A 23630-nucleotide genomic window follows, 5' to 3' on the forward strand; every position below is an offset into this window, starting at 1 on the left:
GACTATGTTGTGGGTTAGGGCCCAGATTGCAGTCCCTATGGCTTTTACTAGATGTCAACAGTCTTTAGACATGCTTTCAGGCTTGTATTTTGAAAAACGACTAGTAAAAATACCTTTTGGTTAGAGGACAGGGGAAGAATGCAGAGCTGCTTTGAGAGGCGTGGCCATGAGCTCGCCGTTCGTTGTTTTTCTTGTCTATTGAAAACGCTATTGTCCGGTTGAAATATTATTGATAATTTAGACAATAGACAACCTGAGGATTAATTATAAACATTGTTTGACATGTTTCAATTAACTTTACTGGTACTATTAGGATGTATTCGTCTGCGTGTTTTGAGCGCCCTGGAGCCAGTGGATTACTGAACAAATTGCGCCAACAAAACTGAGTTTTTGGGACATAAAGAGGGACTTTATCGAACAAAATGAACATTTATTGTGTAACAGGGAGTCTTGTTAGTGCAACCAAATGAAGATCATCAAAGGTAAATTATTAATTCTATTGCTATTTCTGACTTTTGTGACTCCTCTACTTGGCTGGAAAATGTTTGTATGCTTTTGTAAGCGGGGCGCTGTCCTCAGATAGTCCCATGGTATGCTTTCACCATAAAGCCTTTTTGAAATCTGACACAGCGGACAGATTAACAAGAAGTTAATCTTTAAGCCGATGTATAACACGTGTGTATTTTATGAATGTTTATTATGAGTATTTCTGTATTTTGAATTTGGCGCTCTGCAATTTCACCGAATGTTGGCCAGGTGGGATGCTACCCTCCCACCTGCCCATAAATAAAGGCCTGATTGGTGGAGTGATGAAGAGATGGTTGTCCTTCTGGAAGGTTCTCCCATCTCCACAGATGAACTCTAGTGCTCTGTCAGAGTGACCATCGGGTTCTTGTTCACCACCCTGACCAAGGCCCTTCTCCCCCAATTGCTCAGTTTAGCTGGGCAGCCAGCTCTTGGTGGTTCCAAACTTCTTCCATTTAAGAATGATGGAGGCCACTGTGTACTTGGGGACATTCAATGCTGCATAAATGTTTTGGTACCCTTCCCCAGATCTGTGCATTGACACAATCCTGTCTCTGAGCTCTACGGACATGTCCTTTGCCCTCATGGCTTGGTTTTTGCTCTGACATGTACTGTCAAATTTGGGACCTTATATCGCCTTTCCAAATCATGTCCAATCAATTGAATTTACCACAGTTGGACTCCATTCAAGTTGTAGAAACATCTCAAGGATGATCAATGGAAACAGGATGCACCTGAGCTCAATTTCGAGTCTCATAGCAAAAGTCTGAATAGTTATGTAAATATCTACAAACCTGTTTTTTCGCTTTGTCATTATGAGGTATTGTGTGGAGATTGATGGGGGAAATGATCATTTAATCCATTTTAGAATATGGCTGTGATGTAACAAAATGTGGGGAAAATCAAGGGGTCTGAATAGCTTCTGAATGCATTGTATTAGTGGAAATTAGATGAGGGGAAGAACTTTATTGGGCACAGCATAGAATATGCTCAATTTCTTAATTGAAAGTTCTTAATAGTCCAGCAATGGGCTTAATCTGGGTCTGGGAAACAGGTTCTATATAAGTCTCCCTTAAAACGAAATAGGAAATATTCTGAATGTGTATATCTTAGTTTAACAAATGTTTAGATAATTGAGTGTCCTAATACATCTAAAGTCATTCATTCAATGATGGTGTTTACTTGAGTGGGCTCATTTAATCCTCCGAGGTTGACAGAACCAGCTATTTCTCAGTAAAGCTGCATGCAGCAATCTTCTTCAGTAACCTTCAATCACCTAACCTAATGTATTGTCCCTCTCCTCTCACCCTGTCACATAATCAACCACTGAATGTGTCTGAAAAATAAATAATACAATGATTCTGGTGTTTTATTATGCTCCTCGGTGCACGGAAAGATGAGCAGGGAATACGCAGGTGCAGTCATAGTACGTAGAGTGGCCAGTAGGGGCGGTATGTGAGCTGCAATTTTAACTGAATTTTAGGGCATTGGTGCATGGATGTCTGTGTTCCGTTCCGGATGGACAGGGTGGATGTTAGTTGGGTAATACATACAATATGACAGCCGTAGAGGTGGTTGAATGACTGAGGTGAATGTAACCTACAGCTGGGCGAGCTTGGTTAATGTTCCAGTCTAGTAGGCTACTGTGCAAGTTAGACGAAATTATATGTGCCATTGAAGTTATGAAATGTATCTTATCTAACATTTACAACCAAATGTATATTTTAGACAACACAATAAGTTATTTAAACAGCAATTAATGCAGCATGAAGTCCTGCGTCGTTGTCCGCCATCTACAAAGTGATCACTCCTAGTTCAGTCTAGTCAAGCGGTCCTTGTGGCGTTTTCTGAGGGCGCTGTCCACTTCAGTGGTGCTGAATTTGATGAACCAGGTAAACCTAACCAAACAATTAAGAGAGATTTCCGTTTATGCTCAGTCACAAGAAATATCCTTTAATTGTAAGATTATGCCTATCGTGCATATTCATCTGGCACTTGATATTTCTTCTCAGCAGCTGTCCTCGTGAGTGGGTAAAATAACAATTAAATAAATTGTCTGCATAATTTAACCCCATCCTGTTTAAATCCATGGAATTGTAAACCTGCATAAAATTGGATTTGGTTCAATATGACATGACATTGATTAATTAATCCTCAGGTATTAGCATATAGGCATTCAACAATGTCGCCACAGAAGTGGCCCATTAATTCGCTTGTTCGGCGTTTTGTGAAGAGATCAAACAATCAGTCAGTCAAGCAAAACATAAAGGCATAATCATCTGATTTAATTTGCATCAAATGTTTGCAGTTCCTCAATCCCCACTTCATCAAATCCCACTGTTACCAAGTCAATTTGGGTTTTTCGCTTGCTGTTTCCTATGACCGTAACTTCTGCGCTGAAAAATGACACGGTCAAACGTCTGTCCGTTATCCATCACCTTTCACCGGTGATCACCTTATGGATCTTCTTCGGCTCAACATCTGCGCCCGCGTCTTCTCTGGCCCAGTTGCTCTGCTCTTTAATTTTCTTGACATTATCCTATATTAAATCATACCTTGTAAATCATAATATTTTGTTTTGCGTGGGTCATAAAACTTACTTGCAGAACCATATAATTTTCGATCAGACTACCAATGTTTATCGTGTAGGCCTACCGCAATGAATTAGGCTATTCGGTGTTTGCATGAATTTAGTAACCTGCATCCAAACATACACTGTATAGTTGTCTATCAGCCCTCATCGGCCACTACTCTAAAATAAAAACACTGCGCTCTGCCCGCGTCTCTCTCCGGTTAGAACAAATTATATTTTACCCGGCTTCTCCAGACAGCACCGAGACGTGAAGTCTCTGCAGTCACGTGGGTCGGGCAAACGAGCGAATGCTTTATTTAGAAGGTGTGTGTGTGTGCGCGCGCACGCGCGCGGTGTGTGTGTGTGTGTGAGAGAGAGTAGGGGGGGGGGGGGGTGTCCCTCAGCATTTTTGCAGCTTGCCATGCTTTTAGACACCGTGAGCGCTGGAGAAGGCGAGAGCGAGAAAAGGAACGCCAGGCTCACTATCTGTCTTTGAATATAATAACAGGGTTCCCAACCTTTCTTCCCTTATTTCCCCTTCACTTTCCGTTTTAAATAGTTATTTCCCCTGTTATAAACATAGTTGTTACTTTTTCTTTAGTGTTTCCTGCGTTTTGAGGCTTCTGAACGATAGTTGTGATTTGCAGCGTTTTTGGACATTGTTTGTGGTGCCCCAATTGATTGTCGGACAGCCGAGAATGCTTGGATGAGCTGCTTCGCTAAAAGCCGGAGATGGAGTTGCTGTTGATCTGCCTTTCCCTGTGGATATTGCAATGCAATTCTGCCGGAGCGGACTCCATCATTCATATTGGTAATCACCCTGGATAGCTATGCGCGGGTTGTAGTGAGACGTGCTGCAGAAACATCTAGAATCATGACTTTGTATAGCGTAGACAAATGCATGCGATGCGCATAAAAACTGTAGAGCATGAAGGGCAGCTTCGGGGATAGTTTACGGGATAAATAGGCCTAATCTATATGACTGCGTCAAATGTAAACTGAAAGTTTGGATGCAGTCAATATTGGGCTAATTTCCTGAACATAGCTCGATTTCCATCTTGGTGTAGGATTTTTTTTAGGCTATCAGAGAAAGTGCAGTAAGTGAATGGAATATATCGATGTCTTAAATGTCGATAAGACATTGATGATGATTTTCCCCATCAGCTTTTGGGGAATCAATAGTCCCGTATGTGGTTCACGGTTTGTTAAGCCCTCCCCCTCCTAAACCGGACCGCTTGCCTTACCTTTCAATGGAACGTGATCACAATATCAATACTATAGACGGGTTTTCATTGTGAGAGATGCAGTAGGCTTCTGGTATTACACTGGTTTATGTAGCCTAAACCTCGAGGGAGCTTTTCTGTCAGTTTATGCTTGTTTGATCTGCCAGAGTTTTCCAACACCTAAAAAGCACGAGTCGTCATTGTTTTGGGGATATAGATTTAACTCGTGATGTTGTAGGATGCTAAAAAGAGATGGCATGATTTAAATTGATGCCCGATGTCCACAAAATACAAATTATAAACGGAACTACGCCTATAGCCGGGTCGTTCCAATTAGGTGCCTTTTGAGTAGTGCAACTTGTTGGGGGGAAAAAACATGCTATTTCACCTAATTTTCTAATTCTGTCAAAAAGCGCACATGTTCAACTTAATAAACAATGTATTTTCCCATCTCAAGTGGTTAAAAAAAATAAATATATATATATATATATATATAGTACGTGCCTATTAAGTACCAAATAAAGTAACATGGTTGACCACCGGGTTGACGAATTCATCTTAAATCAGACATAAATACCATTGTGACAGAGAATGGAAGCTTGTTCTGTGAAAACGGGAGGGGCAATTGAAGGCAAGCTTCACAAAAAAATGAAATTGTTAACATTTCTAGCCTGTTGGTAACAGGGTTGACGTGTTATGCTCAACCCGCCCAGTTTCCCACCACAGAACACCCGAAAATTGCCAAAAATAGTAGAATCAGTTCACCTGTTTTTACACTATGATTTGACTATAATCCCGTTTCGCTCATTTGGTAGAGCATGGTGCGTGCAATGCCAGGATTGTGGGTTAGATTCCCACCGGGGACTAGTACGAAAAAGTATGAATATGTATGCACTCGTTACTTTAAGTCGCTCTGGGTAAGCGCTTCTGCTAAATGACAAAACCTGTCAAATGTAAAAATGACTATTAGATGTTCAATACTTTGTTTAAATTATTATTTAAAAAGGAATAGTTTTCCCATTTTAAAAACGAAAGTTAAGTTCACATAAAATGGTTGACCTTAAAATGAGGGACATATATTTGTTTTACCTTAAATCTTATCATTAATCACATTAAATAAATGGCACAGAAGTCAATACAACGTATTTTCCACGTTGGTTCAACACATTTTCATTGAAATGACGGGGAAACAACGTTGATTCAACCAGTGTGTGCCCAGTGGGCAATCTGCAGAAATGACTTTGTCAAAGCATCAAAATAACTCGTGCTTTAAAATGATAGTGAAAACATGGATAAATGTTGGGATTTAAGTGGGTTAAAATCTTTCTAGAATTCACAGAGGATGCACAGAGGGACACACGTGCAAATATATGGTATTTCTTTGCAAGAGTAACGGATGGGCATATTCTCACCATATAACAGGCACATTGGCTGATTCTCAAGCCAAATAGATTCGATTCGAGCACAGTGATAATGTGTGACACATGCTATTGCACTTTTGCACCACCTTTCAATAACAAGTCATTGGCTACTGCTGTATACCCTTAAATATGTCAATTACTTTGTACTTATCATACGGCATACATCATTCCTCATTGCACCGCTTACATATGCGAGCAGTAAATTCTCTCTCTCTCTCTTCTGCGTCATTCTCCATGGAAATTCCAGTATGCTTATAGTAGACCCCAATAACACTGATAACCCAGATAACCCTGACATTACAATTAATCATGCCACTTTCTATTGTCTTACACAACACTTTTGGTTCATGGGAATATCTGTGTTTGCGGTATTGGGTTACCTCTCTTTTTTTGAATGTGTCTGCGTCTGACAAATGCTGAAACGCATTGGTCTCTCTCTCTCTCACAACACTTTTGGTTCATGGGGATATCTGTGTTTGCGGTATTGGGTTACCTCTCTTTTTTGAATGTGCCTGCGTCCGACAAATGCTGAAGTGCAATTGTCTCCCTCTCTCTCTCTCTCTCTCTCTCTCTCTCTCTCTCTCTCCCTCTCTCTCTCTCTCCCAAAAATAGTGCTGGGGAATTTAACGGAAGCTACACTCATGTCTTTAATATCTTAAATGGCATACACTTGCCTTCAATGTCAGAATAAATCATGTCTCTAAAGTATATCGTCACTTTATTTTGTAGGCTTGTCATATTACTTCACTCAATGACATCGTCTGTATGTAATCCACTGTATTACAGCGTAGCCTCAATACGCTGTCCTCAAAAGACACCAGCCAAAGAGATGTAACTGACACTGAACTTTTCCTCTTGAGGTTATAGCTTTCATAGATACATAGATTGTTTATCTCTATGTTTCCCTCCACAACACACGTCTGTTCTCAGCTTCATAGGATCCGAATTTAATCCCTGTAGCCTTTGCTTCTTTTAAGGTCCTGAAATGTAGCCTATTGTGAGGCGCACAATTAAATGGTAAATAGCGAGGAGCCTTTGCTCTCAGGTCCATACAGTATGTGAAATAAATCCCATTCATAGTTTCCAGAGCTGTAGGCTAGTACTATACAGCCAGCGTTTGTGACCATGTAGGTCTACTGCCGCTCTCCAAGGTCCTGAAATGCACGGCAAGGCTCTCAATTGAATGGCATAGAGCTTGGCACAAAAAAGTTATAGGCCTACATACAGCGTTCACAGTGGTACTGAGTTATATTTAAATGTGAACGTGGCCTACTTATGTGGTGGTGTTGTTTATAGTTTTTCTGTCTGTGTTTACTTCCTTTGTACACTAGAGGGCCCTATGTTGGGTCATTGGTCACATGTCTATAAGCACACGGTGACTAGGAAATGGGAATGCACACAGGTATGAAGAGCACGGTAATTGCATCTGCTAGCATTTAAACGTGTTATGTCTTTATTTTTGCTGCTAATACATGGGCAAAACACCAACCCAACAAAAGTTCAATTTCTAGAAAGCATTACATATTGCAAGTGTTTATGAACATTTAAAATCCCACCTGTGTTAGAGTTGCTACAGTATTAACTATACATCAGGAACTTTTGACAAGGTTAGGCGCTTCAGTAAAAATGTAGCCTAGCCTAAATTATATTTAGCCTGCGCAAATACCACAGTGAACAATCAATAAGGTGGTCCAGTGTAAACTGCATCATCATGTTATAAACGAATAGGCCTACAATGATGGATCAAATGAACCTGTTGGTGAATAAAAAAATACAAAAACATGACCACAATTCACAGTTTATTTTCCCGCCATAAAGTAAGCTTACATAGATTTTTTTTTTCCAACAGGTGCCATATTTGAGGAAAACGCTGTCAGGGATGACGAAATTTTTCAACTTGCCATTTCTGACCTAAGCCTCAACGACGACATTCTACAAAGCGAGAAAATCACCCACTCTGTAAAACGCATCGAGGCTAACAACCCATTTCAAGCAGTGCAGGAAGGTAAGTGATATCCAGCAGAATAATTTTAGAAATTGATTGCTTTGCTGTTATATTTAATTCCTTAGGGCTGGGGACACCGTTTCAGTTTTGTGGTTAGTTCTGACGTCAGTGACATAATAGCGCGAGGGATACTTATCCTCTTACCATGGTGAAATATTTGCGGGCATTGTGCTTGTATTATTTGTTTTTAAACTCCTTCCATTTCTTGTTTTCATAGTTTGGTGTAATATCTGCTAATTATGATCTTAGACCTCCATACTCACACGATCAGCCTAATAATGTAGATGCCATCATAAAATAAACCAAGGCCTAATAGCAAGGGGTCTGCTACATATGTGTATGTCTCTCTCCTTCTGCATCCTTTCACAATGGCCTTGAATAGTTACTCCCTTACAAAAGTTCACACATAGTAGTATTACCTGATCTATAATAAGGTATTTCTCATTGGCATTCAGATGTGAATTCAATTGCACCTCTTACAGTAACAGTGCCTGCATTGAAATACTAATTGATGTTTTAAACTTCCGTACAATCAACCTTCTCTATGTTGAAAGCCAGAAATACAAAAGACCTCTGCAATGTTTCACAGAATAGGACAATTGTAGCCCTGAAATAAGCCCCAGGTATTACATTTGAAAACTCAAAATCCATTATTTCTGATCAAATACAATTTTATTTGTCACATGCTTTGTAAACAACAGGTGTAGACTAACAAAAAAATGTTTACTTATGTGCCCTTCCCAATAATGCAGGAAGAAAGAAAATAGAGAAATAGTAGAAAAGTAAAACACGTAATAATGAATAAGTAACAATAACATGGCTATATACAAGGGGTACCAGTACCAAGTTGATGAGCAGGGTTACGAGGTAATTGAGGTAGATAGGAATAAAGTGACAGATTAACAGTAGTAGCAGCGTATGTGTCCAAAAAGTCATTGCAAAAAGGGTCAATGCAGATAGGTTGCTATTTGGTTAGCTATTTAGCAGTCTTATGGCTTGGGGATGGAAACTGTTCAGGGTCCTGTTGGTTCCAGACTTGGGGCATCGGTATCGCTTGCCGTGCACTAGGTAATAGAGAGAACAGTCTATTACTTGGGTGGCTGGAATCTTTGACAATTTTTAGGGCCTTCCTCTGACACCGTCTGGTATAGAGGTCCTGGATGGCAGGGAGCTTGGCCCCAGTGATGTACTTAGCCATACGCACTACCTTCTGCAGAGCCTTGCAGTAGGATGCCAAGCAGTTGCCATATCAAGCAGTGATGCAACCATGTCAAAATGCTGATGAGTTACAGCTAATGTCCTATGACTTGACAGCATGCTGCTGAGCCAATCCCAGTGTTTGGGAAACTACTGCATGTTGGACTTAATCAGTTAAGTTTTTGCACCGTAAAACTGGGTTGACTTCTATTTAGGGGTTTGTTTTCTTAACTTGTCCTAATTCAGAGTTGCTGCCTGTCGTCAAAACATGTAGAAGCAAACCATTTTCTGTTAACAAAATGCTTCCGCTGTCACATCTGGTGATAAGGTATCAGCTCTGAAACCAAGTTTAAGAGATGACAACAGATGTTCATTTCTGGCTGCAAACCAAACAAATTAGTGAGGACGAGTTCATATACGACAACAACAACACAAAAGTCTATTGGGTATCAAGGCTGATTGATAGTGAGCCTAAATAACCTTGCAAATGAATCCTGCTGCTTTGGCTATGATGCTTTACTTTGATTATTATCAAAGCTTACCAAGTGTGGTGCAGCAGGGCCAAGCCTAACCAGCACACTCTGCTGTGTGTTCTGGAGTGCACACATCATGTGAGGTATGGTTAGGGCCGATATGATTTGCAGCGTTTAAGCTTTTGGCTAGTCCTGTCGACTTCATGCATTTTTCTAAGTTTAAAGCCTGACCTGTAGAGCTCTGAAAGAGCCAGAATTTAATTGGCCTTTTCTTAACAAAAGCCTCTGTGCACCGCACTCCTGTCTCCTGTGCCTCTACCTATGAGTCATTGCCCATGCCAAACCCCCTAGACAGTGTGAAACCCCTTGCACTGTCACACCAAGTCACTATTTCCACACTAGCAGTGCTATTTCTATATTCTGAATGGTTGACTGTGGGTGTTTTAGAACTCTAGGGGCTTTCCAGTCGATGAGGCCCCAGAATCGATGAGCCTTCCTGGGCCTGGGGTGTGTGTGAGATGAGGGGGGGTTGAGTGACAGTAGGGTCATGTTGGCCTTTTGCTTTGCTCTTTTGCTCACATTCACCCCACTGTGACTGCCACTCAGGACTGCCTGGTCTCATAGACTAGACGTGACATAGTAAATCCACCCGTTAACTATTTATAACACCTGTTAACTATTCACTGCAGCAGATGAGCGTCTATTTTAGTCACCCATTTGAGATGCAGTAATATGTTGAGTGCTTTGCACCAATATCCCCTCATCCAACACCCACTACTACAACTCCCTTTTCATCAAGCCCTCCCAAGGTAAAAGTTGATAGACCATAGACTTAACAAAACCCACCTTCTACAATAACTGTAAGGTTCCCTTTTACCTTCCTACACTGGCTCAAATAGACTCAAATAATAGCTCCTTTTTGAGTGTTGGCGTGACCAATCCAATATCCCCACCAGATTCCCCATTTATGACAACTCATTATTCGCAGCGCTCTAAACATGATGGAAAGCTGTCCTTTGACCATTATTGTTACTGTGGTTTAATAAGTAAAGGTACATCTCAATAATGGATTTCTTTGTGTCTTTATGTCTATCTCCTGGATGTGAGGAGAATGATCATTTAATTTTTTCCCCAGGGCTGAAAAATGGTAATAACTCTTCATTGTAATTGCAAAATGTAGATTTCTGCCTAAATAGACATACCCAAAAGTAACTGATATTCATGTGTAATTACATGATTATATTTGGAAAGAAGACATCTGGGAGATTATGAAGAAATGATCAGAAGATCGATAGGAGTTACATAGTACAGGATACACAAGATCAAGCACACACAAAATATTGTTTTTTATTTATTTTGAAAGTAATTTTTCATTGACAAGCTATAAGTGAATTATTGATGACTAGAGCTGAAAACCCATTAGATGGCTTCCACAACATGTGAACAATACCAGAAAATAAAATGGGATTGATAGACACACCAACTAGAAAGGGGCAGATGTTTTAGTAAGTTGTGTCAGGTGTTGTCACGGGACGTTTCCAAGTGTCCCTAAACCTCTCCAGAGTGGCATTAGATTAGATAATTCCAGTGATATTACATATTTGCAATCCCTAAATGCTATTTGTTCAGTGTAAAAACAGAATTCCGACCATATCAACCTCACTCAAACATTGTGGTGGTGTTATGGAATATCCAGGGTGCATTCAACCTCTCCAAAGTGTATGAATGTGGTAATTGCACTGTTTTTGCACACTGGATGTGCCTAAAAGTTATTGTTCACTATAAAAGCTAAATTTCTACAATACCAACTCTTTCAAACATTTTGGTTGTGTCGGGGGACATACAGGGTGACATTGATGCCTACAGCGCATGAGCAGGTAACATCATATTTTTGATGTGCAAAGATATAGTCACTCGGTGGACATTCGATGTTGCCATTAAGTCATACAGATATCAATAGGCTAGATGTGTTCCTACCAACCGAAGGATTAATTTGATAGCCCCCATGTAGTTATAGCTCAAACACAGACCAAATCGAAGCTTACCTTGTAAGATGTTTGCTGTTTAGTGAAAACGTTGTGTAAAATAAACATTTGGACTCTCTGGCTGGTGATCAATAATGGTAGGTCACAGGCAGACAAATAAGATATCCTCATGATCTGTGGAGTCCCGGATTTCAGTGTGTATCAACTAGTGATGCACCGATATTACATTTTTGGCCGATTCCGATATCCAATATTTTTCTTGCCAAAGGAAAATTAGCTAGCTGACACATATTGTTGTTTTGCTATGTTTTTAGTTAGCTAGCTAACTATATAGCTAGGTGTCATCTAAAATAACCCTCATTTATAAGACGGTGCTTATTTGATTAATGGTGGTCGGACCCATCTATGTGAAGCTAGCCACAATAAGGATTAGCCACAATAGTGGAATTTGCGGTAAGCCTTCAAAATAAAAGTATGGCATAATTCTACTATTTGTATTCATTTGCATCACTGTCAAAGACATACTTTTATTTTGAAGGCAAACTGCAAATTCCACTATTGTGCCTGATCCTTATTGTGGCTAGCTTCACAACACATAACCCGGTCCGGTCGAGCCTCACTAGCTAGATGAAGCTAGCTGGCTGCTTATAACGTTAGCTTTGGGCAACAGTGTTAATTAGCTGGCTAGCTATTTATTTTCATGAACTGAAGTTCAATTTCAATAGGCAAACAACAAGTGGCAACCTAGCTAATACTTACTCACAAAGATTTCTAAATTATTGCTAAGAATAATGAAAATGACTGCAGGTCATTGTTTTCAGGCTGGTTGTATTGGTGCTAGCTAGGTACCAAGCTAAAGTTAGCTACCCCGGAAGTTGTGGTCGAACAAATGATGCTTTACTACCATTGCGGTATTGTAAACACATCGTTCGTGGCCGGTGTTTGCTTGTTTGCAGACTTTTTGTACAGCTTTGACAGTGTTACTGTATTTCTTTTGACTCACAAAGTCCCAAACGGCGTCCATAGTATGTATGTCGTGAAGCTAATAGCAGTGACGCTATCACTGTGTAACTCCGTTAGGGCAACATCTGAAAAATAGCGCACTTGGTAGTGTGTACCGGTGCTCGACCAGTCGAAGAAAGCCAACATCACACACGACAGAGAACAGTTGATTGTCAAGGGAAATTAATTCCATTATCTGTATTTCGCCTTTGAGTTGTCTCACTGAAATGTTCTTACTCTTTCAAATGACTGCTCGACTTGTTGACTGCTCGATCCACACAGCAGATATTGTGGGCTAGGTTAGGAATGCTGTGTTGCACATGTAGCGCAAAATTTTACCTGGCATCATTACGTCACATTATATAGGCATGCACTGTAGCTTAGTTTTTAACATCGGCGTTAAACTAGACATCGGGCCGATAGCGATGTTGGCATTTTTAGCTAATATTGTCCGATTCCGATATATTGTGCATCCCTAGTATCAATGTATTTTGTGTTTATTTTCGTTTATGTTTCTCAACGCTAACCAGAATGTAGGTAGCAGCCTTCTTGAAATGAGGTCATCGGCTCGGCCTGCCTTATAAATTCGTATGTCCATATATGGTAATAAGTCATACCAAAGATTTGAAGGTGCCGATCAATAGCCATATACTCAGCTTTCCGCAAACACCCTGCTTCTGCAGATAGGGGCTACCACTCTCATACCAGACTGATTTAGTTTAAAAAAATCAAATAGGTTTCCCCAAATATGGGGACTTTACATTTAAGAGGTTTTAATTACCCAGTGGTTATTTTTAATCTGTCATAAGTTCTCTGATAGGCCTTCAGACCCTGCAGTGCTCCAATCGGCTAAGTGAGGTCACAGCCATGGTGTACATTTCACCCTTTCATTTAGTCCATGTCTAACGCTATCCCTGTAATTATATTGTATGCTTTTGGGCCTGGCTTGGCCATGCTGCTTATTGTCCATTAATGCTGCATTGTATAGTGTTGGATTTGACATTTTGAACATTAAGATATTAAATAAATGAGAGGAAAGAAACATAGAATCAAAGGAGAAAGAGACTGGGCCTCTGTAGAAAGACAGATAGCTGTGGAATGTGTTGGAATGTGTTGGGGGACGGGAGCAGAGGAACGTGATGATACAGGGGAGACATGGATCTCTGTGGATTAGGTGAAGGTGGGGTTGAGGTAAGGAGGTGAGGACAGGTCACCTGAAGGGAGTAATAAGGGTTTGGTGTCTTGTTACTCTTTTCCTGTTAAACCATAAGATGTAAGGATTGGAGAGAAGGGGGAGTGTTTTAAGTGGGATATATATATATACGTATATATATGAGTGGGACAAATGTTGGAGTGTCTGAATACAGCTGTACAGAACCTTTGGGAAGAATGAAACTTGGTTAAAGCTTCTCTAGTGTCCGTGAGTTATTTACTCTGAAAAAAAAGAACCTAACACTAGTATGGAGGGTTTACATTGGTTACTAGTACGCAGCGCTGCACTGCAGAAGGGCTGTGTAGATTTGCATGACAAACTGAATAGTTGTTAGCCTATAGTAAGAGATGCAGTATGTGTGATCCTGCTTTAGTTCGGTGTGCAAGTGTGTGTTCACGTGTACTGTATGTGTGTGTGTGTTGGTACTTTGTACATGCTGAGTTGACTGTGTGTGCATTTGTGTATATGTGTTAAATAGTGATCTATTTACTGTTCGTATCCTAGGTGTGTTTGTGTAGGCATTTTTGCTGTACCTTTCCTCACAACCTGTCCTGTCATGCATGAATGCTGCCTTATCTGTGCGTGTTGCATGTGCCTGTAAATGCTGTAGTGACCATGTAGTCTAATGCAGATGCAAACCTCTGGGGCTACCTGGCAAATAGAAATGCCTGTCAAACCTGCAGCACATCGAGGCCTGAAAGACACTCCATAGAATATGAATTTGTTTATATCCCCTTTGGAATAGAAAGAGTCAGCATTGACAAGCGCCATAGGACCTGTCAGAGAATAGAGGGACAAAGTGAGCTGAGAAAGAGAGTGAGAGAGTGTGAATAATGGTCCAGGCCACTGCTCCTAAATGTGGTCACTGTTCTGTCCGTCCTCTCCCCCCACCCTGGAAAGTGTTCCACTGGAGCATTCTGTACAAGGTGTTGTCCTCTGTGCCAAAAACCTGGGCTGCTGCAGTCATTCCTTGGGTGCACTGGGATATGTTGTGTTACTCAGGTTATTGACTGTGTATGTCTCTCTTTGAGTTTACTAGACACCTCTTAATGCATTGAGAGTGTAAGTCATCTCAAAGAATCAGCCTATAGAGGAATTGCTAACACTTTGAATGTGATTTGCCATTGGGGTCTGGCGTGTTGGTACCACTGTTGATTAGATTTAAAGGCTGCCAATTTTCTTTTTACTCTGATCTGTATTCAAAGGAGTCATCGGCTTCTCTCTAAATGTCACCGCAAGCTGGGATTTCACTAATCTTTTAATGTGGGTATCAGAAAACAGACTGGCCTTTTTAAAGCATGGTACCGCGTTTAGAGAAAAAAAAGTAAAGCAATGTTATTTGTTCCCCCCCCCCCCTATTCCCTCGGCGATTACAAGGCCTGTACTTGCCAGGTTTTCAGGAAATGAAATGGTGAACTTTGGATTCAGATGTAAACAAAGTGACTGTAAGGCACTAATTAGGGTGGTTCAGGCTTATCAGTGCTCTCTTTTTTTTGTTTTCTCCATCGTTTCCGCATGTTCAGAGAACTCCAGTTGATGTGTCTTTGCAAAGTGATTTCAGATATTTTCATAGTAGTAGAGCACATTGGGTGGTGCTCTCTCTGGGCCACGCTGCTACAGGTTGAGTTTTATTGTGGAAGGTAAACATAGACATCATGGTATGAGGTCTGCTAGAAACTGTGGATGAATTGGACTGACTCTGTCATATACGGTATGAAGATTCCCAATCCATTGTTATTGTAGTATGTTGTCATATTATCTATCCACATGTACTTGCCTGTCTGTCTGTAGAAATGATTTACTAAACTAACACCAACATGGGTTATTATCCTGCATTTCTCTTCCATGTTGCAGTAAGAACAGTGCAGGTCAATATGACAGATGTTTTCACTTTTCTGTGACCCCAAAACCTCATATTTTCCACCAATGCTCCATTAACTGTAATAGTGATGTAGGTGGTGAAGAGGGAATCGATACTGATTGTCCAATCAGATGGATGCTTATGATTGTCTGTCAGCCTATATACAGTACTCTCTTATACATCCAGGTCACAAGTCTATGGCATAATGTATCTTTTTTTCTATGGTTTGTTGTGCTTTGACATTATTGAGCTGCTTAAAACGTGCTTGAGAAATATTGATGGAGAGGAGGGCAGGGATGGCGAGGTGGAGGGGTGGGGGGTGGGTAGGAAGGAAACGGATGGTGGGAGTAGGAGTTGGGGAGTGTGGGGGTGTTCAGGGGGAGGCATTTGTTGGAACCCCCCTGCCTCATGCCGAAGAGCTTGGAGGGCAGTGTGTATAATTTACTACCCACCTCCTGTACCGTTGGCTGCGTAGGACTCCTTTCCGGGACGGAAGACGAGGAGCGGAAAATAAGCCTCAGAGTAAATCCTATTACATTAAACAGGAGGGGGAGGGAAAGGGAGAGGGGGGGGGGGCTGTGAAATCTTAGGGAATAAAAAAGATGAAGTCATTTGAAACTGTGTGGCTCTCGGTTCAGCTCACTGCCACATTGACTACAAGGCAAATGAGACAGTGTTTGTGAGTCGTTGTCTGTGGCATCGCCTAGAAACACTGTTCCATTCAGCATCAGAGAGTGGGCCCATCTGTTACTGTGTCACTCTGCCACAAGTCCCCACACTCCTGCCCAGGCATTATGGATTCACCTCATAATGAGGCTATGTAAGCCTTTAGACAGTGTAACACCAAAACCCTGTTTTTTTTGTGTGACGAGCAGATGAAATCTGGACAAAATGCAGTCCATCGGACATAATACTATTAATAATGATAATGTGTTTATATATTTATTTTCCAACTGCTCAAAACGCATTACATTCAGACATGCACTGTAGCTCTTGCCTTTTTTTCAGAACACATTGCTTTGAGACCTGTCATGGCTGAAGTCATAGCAAGCTACAAGCTACAAACCCAGTTAATTCCCCAAGCCATTTCTGTCATGCCACCCACATGAACGTCTACAGGCATAAAGTGCTCCTGTGTATAATGCAAGTGGAAAAGCCACATACACAACAGATGATTTTATCTCAGTCTTTCTCACAGATTGTTGCTGGTAAAGGAAATGTGAGATGAATAATGCCTTTGCATGCTGTGGTATACTCAACCCAACCAGTATGCTTCATGTTTCACAAATGAGAGCATGCATCGCTGCTTTACAAACACTGACTGGATTTATAACCACTAAGCATTGGGCAGATTTAGTATTTGTCTGGACATTTTTCACATGCAAAAAAAAAGAAGAAAAATGACTTTCCAGAACCAGTCATGCGGTGTCCTCTTTATCCTTCTGTCCATTCTTGTGATGTCACTTACTAGGGTATTCTTTGGCAATCACACTGTAGGAGGGTGAACAAATATCTGAGGTACATCATTCCACCTCTCCATCAGAGAGGGCGTTAATTATGAAGTAACTACAGGTTCAAAAATTATCTTCTAGAGGGGGCGGGGGGGGGGGGGTATACGTGTGTGAAATGAACATCCTCGGGCCCTTTGTAACTAAAGTTAATGTGAATTATTCATATTTTACCTTAGTCAAGTATAGCGCACTCATCTTCTTCCCTTTTCTAGTCATCTACAGGTTTGACCTCATTATGTCCTTCCCAAGACAGGAAATGTTCCGTGCCATTGCTCTCATTTACCCCGTTTTGTAATCAGTGCCGCAGTAAAGTGTTATTTGCTACGCATGTCGTGTGAGCCACTGTTTGTTTGTGTGTGTGTGTGTGTGTGTGTGTTTGCTTGGAGCAGTAGATGTCCTGGCAATAAAGCAGCTTCACATATACTGGCCAAATAGCCCATACAACACTGTCATCATTGCCAAACTAGCAGCTTTGGATATGCAGACATAGCCTACATGCCTTGTGAATATTACAGCCTTAAGACTAAATTAACATGTACAGTTCTGCATTATACTTGTATGCATACATTATACATAAATGTAATGTAAATAACTGGATAGAGACTTATTCCTTTGTGTGATTCTTGAAAATGTTGAACAAAGCAGGAAAGCTGTGCAAAGTGTATCGATCGTTAGAGCTGATCCTAATGGACATTCTAGATGACAGCATGGAATAAACAGTCCCTAGCTACTAAGGCAAGCTTTAAAAGGTCCGATTGAAGTTTCTCAACTGCAATCCCGAACAACGTAGGTTCAATCACACTTATGTTCAGTCATACTCATTCAGTCATCATTCTGCTGGCCACATTCAGCAGCGATTTGTCTCCAGGCCACAATTCCCAGGCAGAAAATGTGTATAATTGGTGATTCTTACTGTTTTTAGTGACTTCACCTTTGACACAGTTAAACTACAAACTGACTCTGATTGAACCATTAGCATGGACATGGAAAGCATAGCAAAATAAGAGGTACAGTGCCTTGCGAAAGTATTCGGCCCCCTTGAACTTTGCGACCTTTTGCCACATTTCAGGCTTCAAACATAAAGATATAAAACTGTATTTTTTTGTGAAGAATCAACAACAAGTGGGACACAATCATGAAGTGGAACGACATTTATTGGATATTTCAAACTTTTTTACCAAATCAAAAACTGAAAAATTGGGCGTGCAAAATTACTCAGCCCCTTTACTTTCAGTGCAGCAAACTCTCTCCAGAAGTTCAGTGAGGATCTCTGAATGATCCAATCTTGACCTAAATGACTAATGATGATAAATACAATCCACCTGTGTGTAATCAAGTCTCCGTATAAATGCACCTGCACTGTGATAGTCTCAGAGGTCCGTCAAAGCGCAGAGAGCATCATGAAGAACAAAGAACACACCAGGCAGGTCCGAGATACTGTTGTGAAGAAGTTTAAAGCCGGATTTGGATACAAAAAGATTTCCCAAGCATTAAACATCCCAAGGAGCACTGTGCAAGCGATAATATTGAAATGGAAGGAGTATCAGACCACTGCAAATCTACCAAGACCTGGCCGTCCCTCTAAACTTTCAGCTCATACAAGGAGAAGACTGATCAGAGATGCAGCCAAGAGGCCCATGATCACTCTGGATGAACTGCAGAGATCTACAGCTGAGGTGGGAGACTCTGTCCATAGGACAACAATCAGTTGTATATTGCACAAATCTGGCCTTTATGGAAGAGTGGCAAGAAAAAAGCCATTTCTTAAAGATATCCATAAAAAGTGTTGTTTAAAGTTTGCCACAAGCCACCTGGGAGACACACCAAACATGTGGAAGAAGGTGCTCTGGTCAGATGAAACCAAAATTGAACTTTTTGGCAACAATGCAAAATGTTATGTTTGGCGTAAAAGCAACACAGCTGAACACACCATCCCCACTGTCAAACATGGTGGTGGCAGCATCATGGTTTGGGCCTGCTTTTCTTCAGCAGGGACAGGGAAGATGGTTAAAATTGATGGGAAGATGGATGGAGCCAAATACAGGACCATTCTGGAAGAAAACCTGATGGAGTCTGCAAAAGACCTGAGACTGGGACGGAGATTTGTCTTCCAACAAGACAATGATCCAAAACATAAAGCAAAATCTACAATGGAATGGTTCAACAAATAAACATATCCAGGTGTTAGAATGGCCAAGTCAAAGTCCAGACCTGAATCCAATCGAGAATCTGTGGAAAGAACTGAAAACTGCTGTTCACAAATGCTCTCCATCCAACCTCACTGAGCTCGAGCTGTTTTGCAAGGAGGAATGGGAAAAAATGTCAGTCTCTCGATGTGCAAAACTGATAGAGACATACCCCAAGCGACTTACAGCTGTAATCGCAGCAAAAGGTGGCGCTACAAAGTATTAACTTAAGGGGGCTGAATAATTTTGCACGCCCAATTTTTCAGTTTTTGATTTGTTAAAAAAGTTTGAAATATCCAATAAATGTCGTTCCACTTCATGATTGTGTCCCACTTGTTGTTGATTCTTCACAAAAAAAGACAGTTTTATATCTTTATGTTTGAAGCCTGAAATGTGGCAAAAGGTCGCAAAGTTCAAGGGGGCAGAATACTTTCGCAAGGCACTGTAAGCTTAGGAAACCTTCACTGTGCTGCAGCTTAAAAGTCTGAGCCAAACAACCTCTGTGTTGGAATGAGAAAATTGTATTTCATCATGATGTCTTAACGGAGGACAGAAAAACAAGTGGATGAGTAGGATGTGATGATGAGGTGATGAGCAGGACTAGTTAGCTGGAGGGCTAGAAGTGTGGGCGACGCGTCTCTAATTGTCTCCACCCTCCTATGCTCCAAGCCAGCAGGACGGATATCTTTCCTAGGTGTCCTCATTCACTGCTACACCAACAACCTCCTAGCAACCACTACGAATTCATAGTACATGACAGAGGAATGAGACACTCTATCCCACATAGCTTTCTCCCACCATGTGTGTACATGCAAAATAACATATCCTTCCAAAAACCACAACAACAGCTACTCTTAGAGTCACAATTCTAAATGTGTACTTTTTACTAACAGTCAGAGGCTAGACGTTATGTGACAAGTAGTAAGCACATGTTGCAGTGTGGAGAACATGGATGTAGAAGTAGATAAAAACTGAAATGTCACTATCTTAGTGTATGAATCATTTCAATAACAGGTGCGTTTGAATGAAATGGCTGATTATGTTTCTTATTTTAGGTGTGAATGGCTTCTCAGAAACGGTTTTGTTCAATATCTACCTGCTGCATGGACCGTGCTCTGCATATCTGTTCTTAGCAGGAGAGGATGGGAGAGAGGGTGAGCTAGGGAGTGAAATTGGATCATAATTGTGGTGAAAATGATAGTAAATTGTTACAAAAGTCCCTGGCAGAATGTCTGGAAAATTATTGTCTGATATGCTCAATATCCTGATATCACTTCTCTGTCTGGACATAATGTGCAGCAAGACAAATACTCCCCATCTAATGTCTGTCATTGACAATAAGGTCTATAGTTCTCCTGTATGCTTCCCTCACATTCAGAAAATTATGCATTTGTGTCTGTGTTACCTCCTTTCATAGACGAAAGCCTGCTACCACATGAGCCACACCATAATGTAACACTGTGAGAGTAATGTCAGGGCTATTCCACTTTGTGAAATTGCGAAATCAGAAGTATAAAGAGCAGTGTGCTTCATTCCATTTTCCACTTCCAAAAAGAACAATACAACAGCCGGTACACTTTACATTTAAGGGATACTTTGGGATTTTTTGCAATGAAGCCTTTTACATTGCATTCGGGAAAGCTGCCTCTTTCCACATTTTGTTACGTTACAGCCTTTTTCTAAAATAGATTAAAAAAATAATAATCATCTCATCAATCTTACCACAATACCCCATAACGACAAAGCGAATACAGATTTTTTGTCATTTTAGTAAACAGATACCTAATTTACATAAGTATTCAGACCCTTTGCTATGAGACTGGAAATTGAGCTCAGGTGCATCCTGTTTCCATTGTTCATCCTTAAGATGTTTCTACAACTTCATTGGACTCCACCTGTGATAAATTAAATTGATTGGACATGATTTGTAAAGGCACACACCGGTCTATATAAGGACCCACAGTTGACAGTGCATGTCAGAGCAAAAACCAAGCAATGAGGTCGAAGGAATTGTCCATAGAGTTCTGAGACAGGATTGTGTCGAGGCACATATATGGGTACCAAAATCTTTCTGGAGCATTGAATGTCCCCAAGAACACAGTGGCCTCCATCATTCTTAAATGGAAGACGTTTGGAACCACCAAGACTCTTCCTAGATCTGGCCGCACGGCCAAACTGAGCAATTACAACATGTAATTACATAGTAACACCTATATAACTACTATGTTGTTACAATAGTTGTTATTGTGTAGTTACATAGTAATATGTGCAACTTAATGTAAAGTGACACACAACAGCCTATGACTGAGCGTCTTGGAGAAGCATGTTTGTGGCCTTAGGGATTTCTCTTCACTGAATTTCTCAGGAGTGTAGATGATGGAATCTGTACAGACTGTGTGTGTTGGCTGGCTGTCACTAGAAGTTAAAGTAGCCTACTTCTCTAGATTGTGCTCGACTTTCTAACTATCATACTGTGCGATGCTGTCATGGTACTTTTGGACATTTCTGTCTCTTGGATATACTGTAGTTTCTCAGACAGAATGCCTCACAGTGTGTTTTTATGGACTGAATCAGATCAGTTGTCTGTTTGTTTAGTGGTGGTGTCTTAAGTGACGGTGTGTAAAAAGATTATCTCTAATTCTTTAAAATCAACCTTCTTCACCCCAGGGCAACAGCCCCAGTAATAAAAGGGCACTATTCAAAGCAACCCTTTTATATCCCTGATTAAAGCTATTGGATCAGATTATTAATGCTTTTTCCTTGTTGGAACACAATCTCCTTTCAATATCACAACTTTCATTATGATTTTCTGAGGAAATCCCAATTTGGAACCACATTGGATTTGTTGACACATAGACCAAGGCTAAATTCTATTGTTCAGGCTAATGGAGGATTTAGTGTTGAGCTAGATCAGGATAGCAATTAGTGTGTGTGATAGCCCAATCCCCTGCCTAAGGAGGCAAGTAGCTTAGACCCTTTGTAAAGGGTCTATGTGATTCCCCCTTAGAGATCTACAGCCTTTTGTCCTCTGCACCAAGCACGATGTACCCTTAAAACAGTGAAAATCTCTGATTATGTATGAGAAGGCTGGGGTTCGGAGAATGGGTTTGGGAATATCATCAATAATCCCTCTAGTCCTACGATGCATTTCAATCCTTCTGTGCTGTTGAAGGCCTTGTAGCGCTTGCTAGTCTTTGATTTTACTCTTAGCTGCTTCAAGCATAAATAATCCACTTCTACTATAGTCTTCCCATTTTTGTGCTTTTCAAGTGAGCTCTTCGTCAGTACGATTTTTAGTGTATTCACTAACCAGGTATCTAACTAGGAAACCTCAAAACATAGACGTGTCATCAGAAATGGTTGAAACCTGCCCGTTGCTTATGTAAAGAGAAGTACGATCAATGGTCGACATAGATGATAGTAATGCTGATGACAACATCCTGCCTGTTCCGTGCTGTGTTTGAGCAGAGTCAAGCTGAATTAAGACGTGTCAGGCTGCTGCCAACCATGGGCTCATCCCAGGCTCATCGGAGCCTCACAGTAATGATTATTTGATCAGGACTATTTGAACAGCGGGGTATGACATGGCTATCTGCATGACAATAGCCTCATTCCATTCCCATTGGGGATCCAGCTTCGGAATTTTTCTCAAACCTGTAATGATCAAACAGCCTTTCTGAGGGTGTGTGTGTGTGTGTGTGTGTGTGTGTGTGTGTGTGTGTGTGTGTGTGTGTGGGGGGGGGGGGGGGGGGGGGGGGGGGGTGTAGATACTCTTTAATATTGCAGATAGATTGTAGCTTCCATCAATGTAATTGTCTGCATCACTTCCAAAATATTTTTTATGACACTGCCGGTCAAAAGTTTTAGAACACCTACTCATTCAAGGGTTTTTCTTTATTTGTACTATTCTCTACATTGTAGAATAATAGTGAAGACATCAAAACTATGAAATAACACATATGGAATCATGTAGTAACCAAAAAAAGTGTTATATATTTTAGATTCTTCAAAGTAGCCACCCTTTGTCTGCCGTGATGACAGCTTTAAACACCCATGGCATTTTCTCAACCAGCTTCATAAGGATTGTTTTTCCAACAGTCTTGAAGGAGTTCCCACATATGCTGGGCACTCATTGGCTACTTTTCCTTCACTCTGTGGTCCAACTCATCCCAAATCATCTCAATTGGGTTGAGGTAGGATGATTGTGGAGGCCAGGTCATCTGATGCAGCCCTTACACAGCCTGGATGTGTGTTTTGGGTCATTGTCCTGTTGAAAAACAAATGATAGTCCCACTAAGCACAAACCAGATGGAATGGTGTATCGCTGCAGAATGCTCTGATAGCCATGCTGGTTAAGTGTGCCTTGAATTCTAAATAAAGCACAGACAGTGTCACCAGCAAAGCACCATCACACCTCCTCCTCTATGCTGTTAGGTTTATGTACTCTTGTTTGTAT

The 23630-nt window shown here is 40.9% G+C and overlaps 1 protein-coding gene across 1 annotated transcript in view; it reads left to right on the top strand.

Annotated features, from left to right (window-relative positions):
* The first annotated feature begins 3522 nt into the window (after positions 1 to 3522).
* Positions 3523 to 23630, top strand: part of LOC110502511 (glutamate receptor ionotropic, delta-1) — a 457066-nt gene continuing 436958 nt past the window's right edge. Inside the window, exons 1-2 of the mRNA XM_036960054.2 lie at positions 3523 to 3908; positions 7591 to 7746. Of these exons, the coding sequence (XP_036815949.1) occupies positions 3830 to 3908; positions 7591 to 7746 (235 nt within the window). The 5' untranslated portion in view covers positions 3523 to 3829. The remainder of the gene's footprint in view (positions 3909 to 7590; positions 7747 to 23630) is intronic.

Source organism: Oncorhynchus mykiss, chromosome 23 (genome assembly GCF_057628025.1).
Source record: "Oncorhynchus mykiss isolate SJ-2025 chromosome 23, ASM5762802v1, whole genome shotgun sequence".
Classification (NCBI taxonomy): Eukaryota; Metazoa; Chordata; class Actinopteri; order Salmoniformes; family Salmonidae; genus Oncorhynchus; species Oncorhynchus mykiss.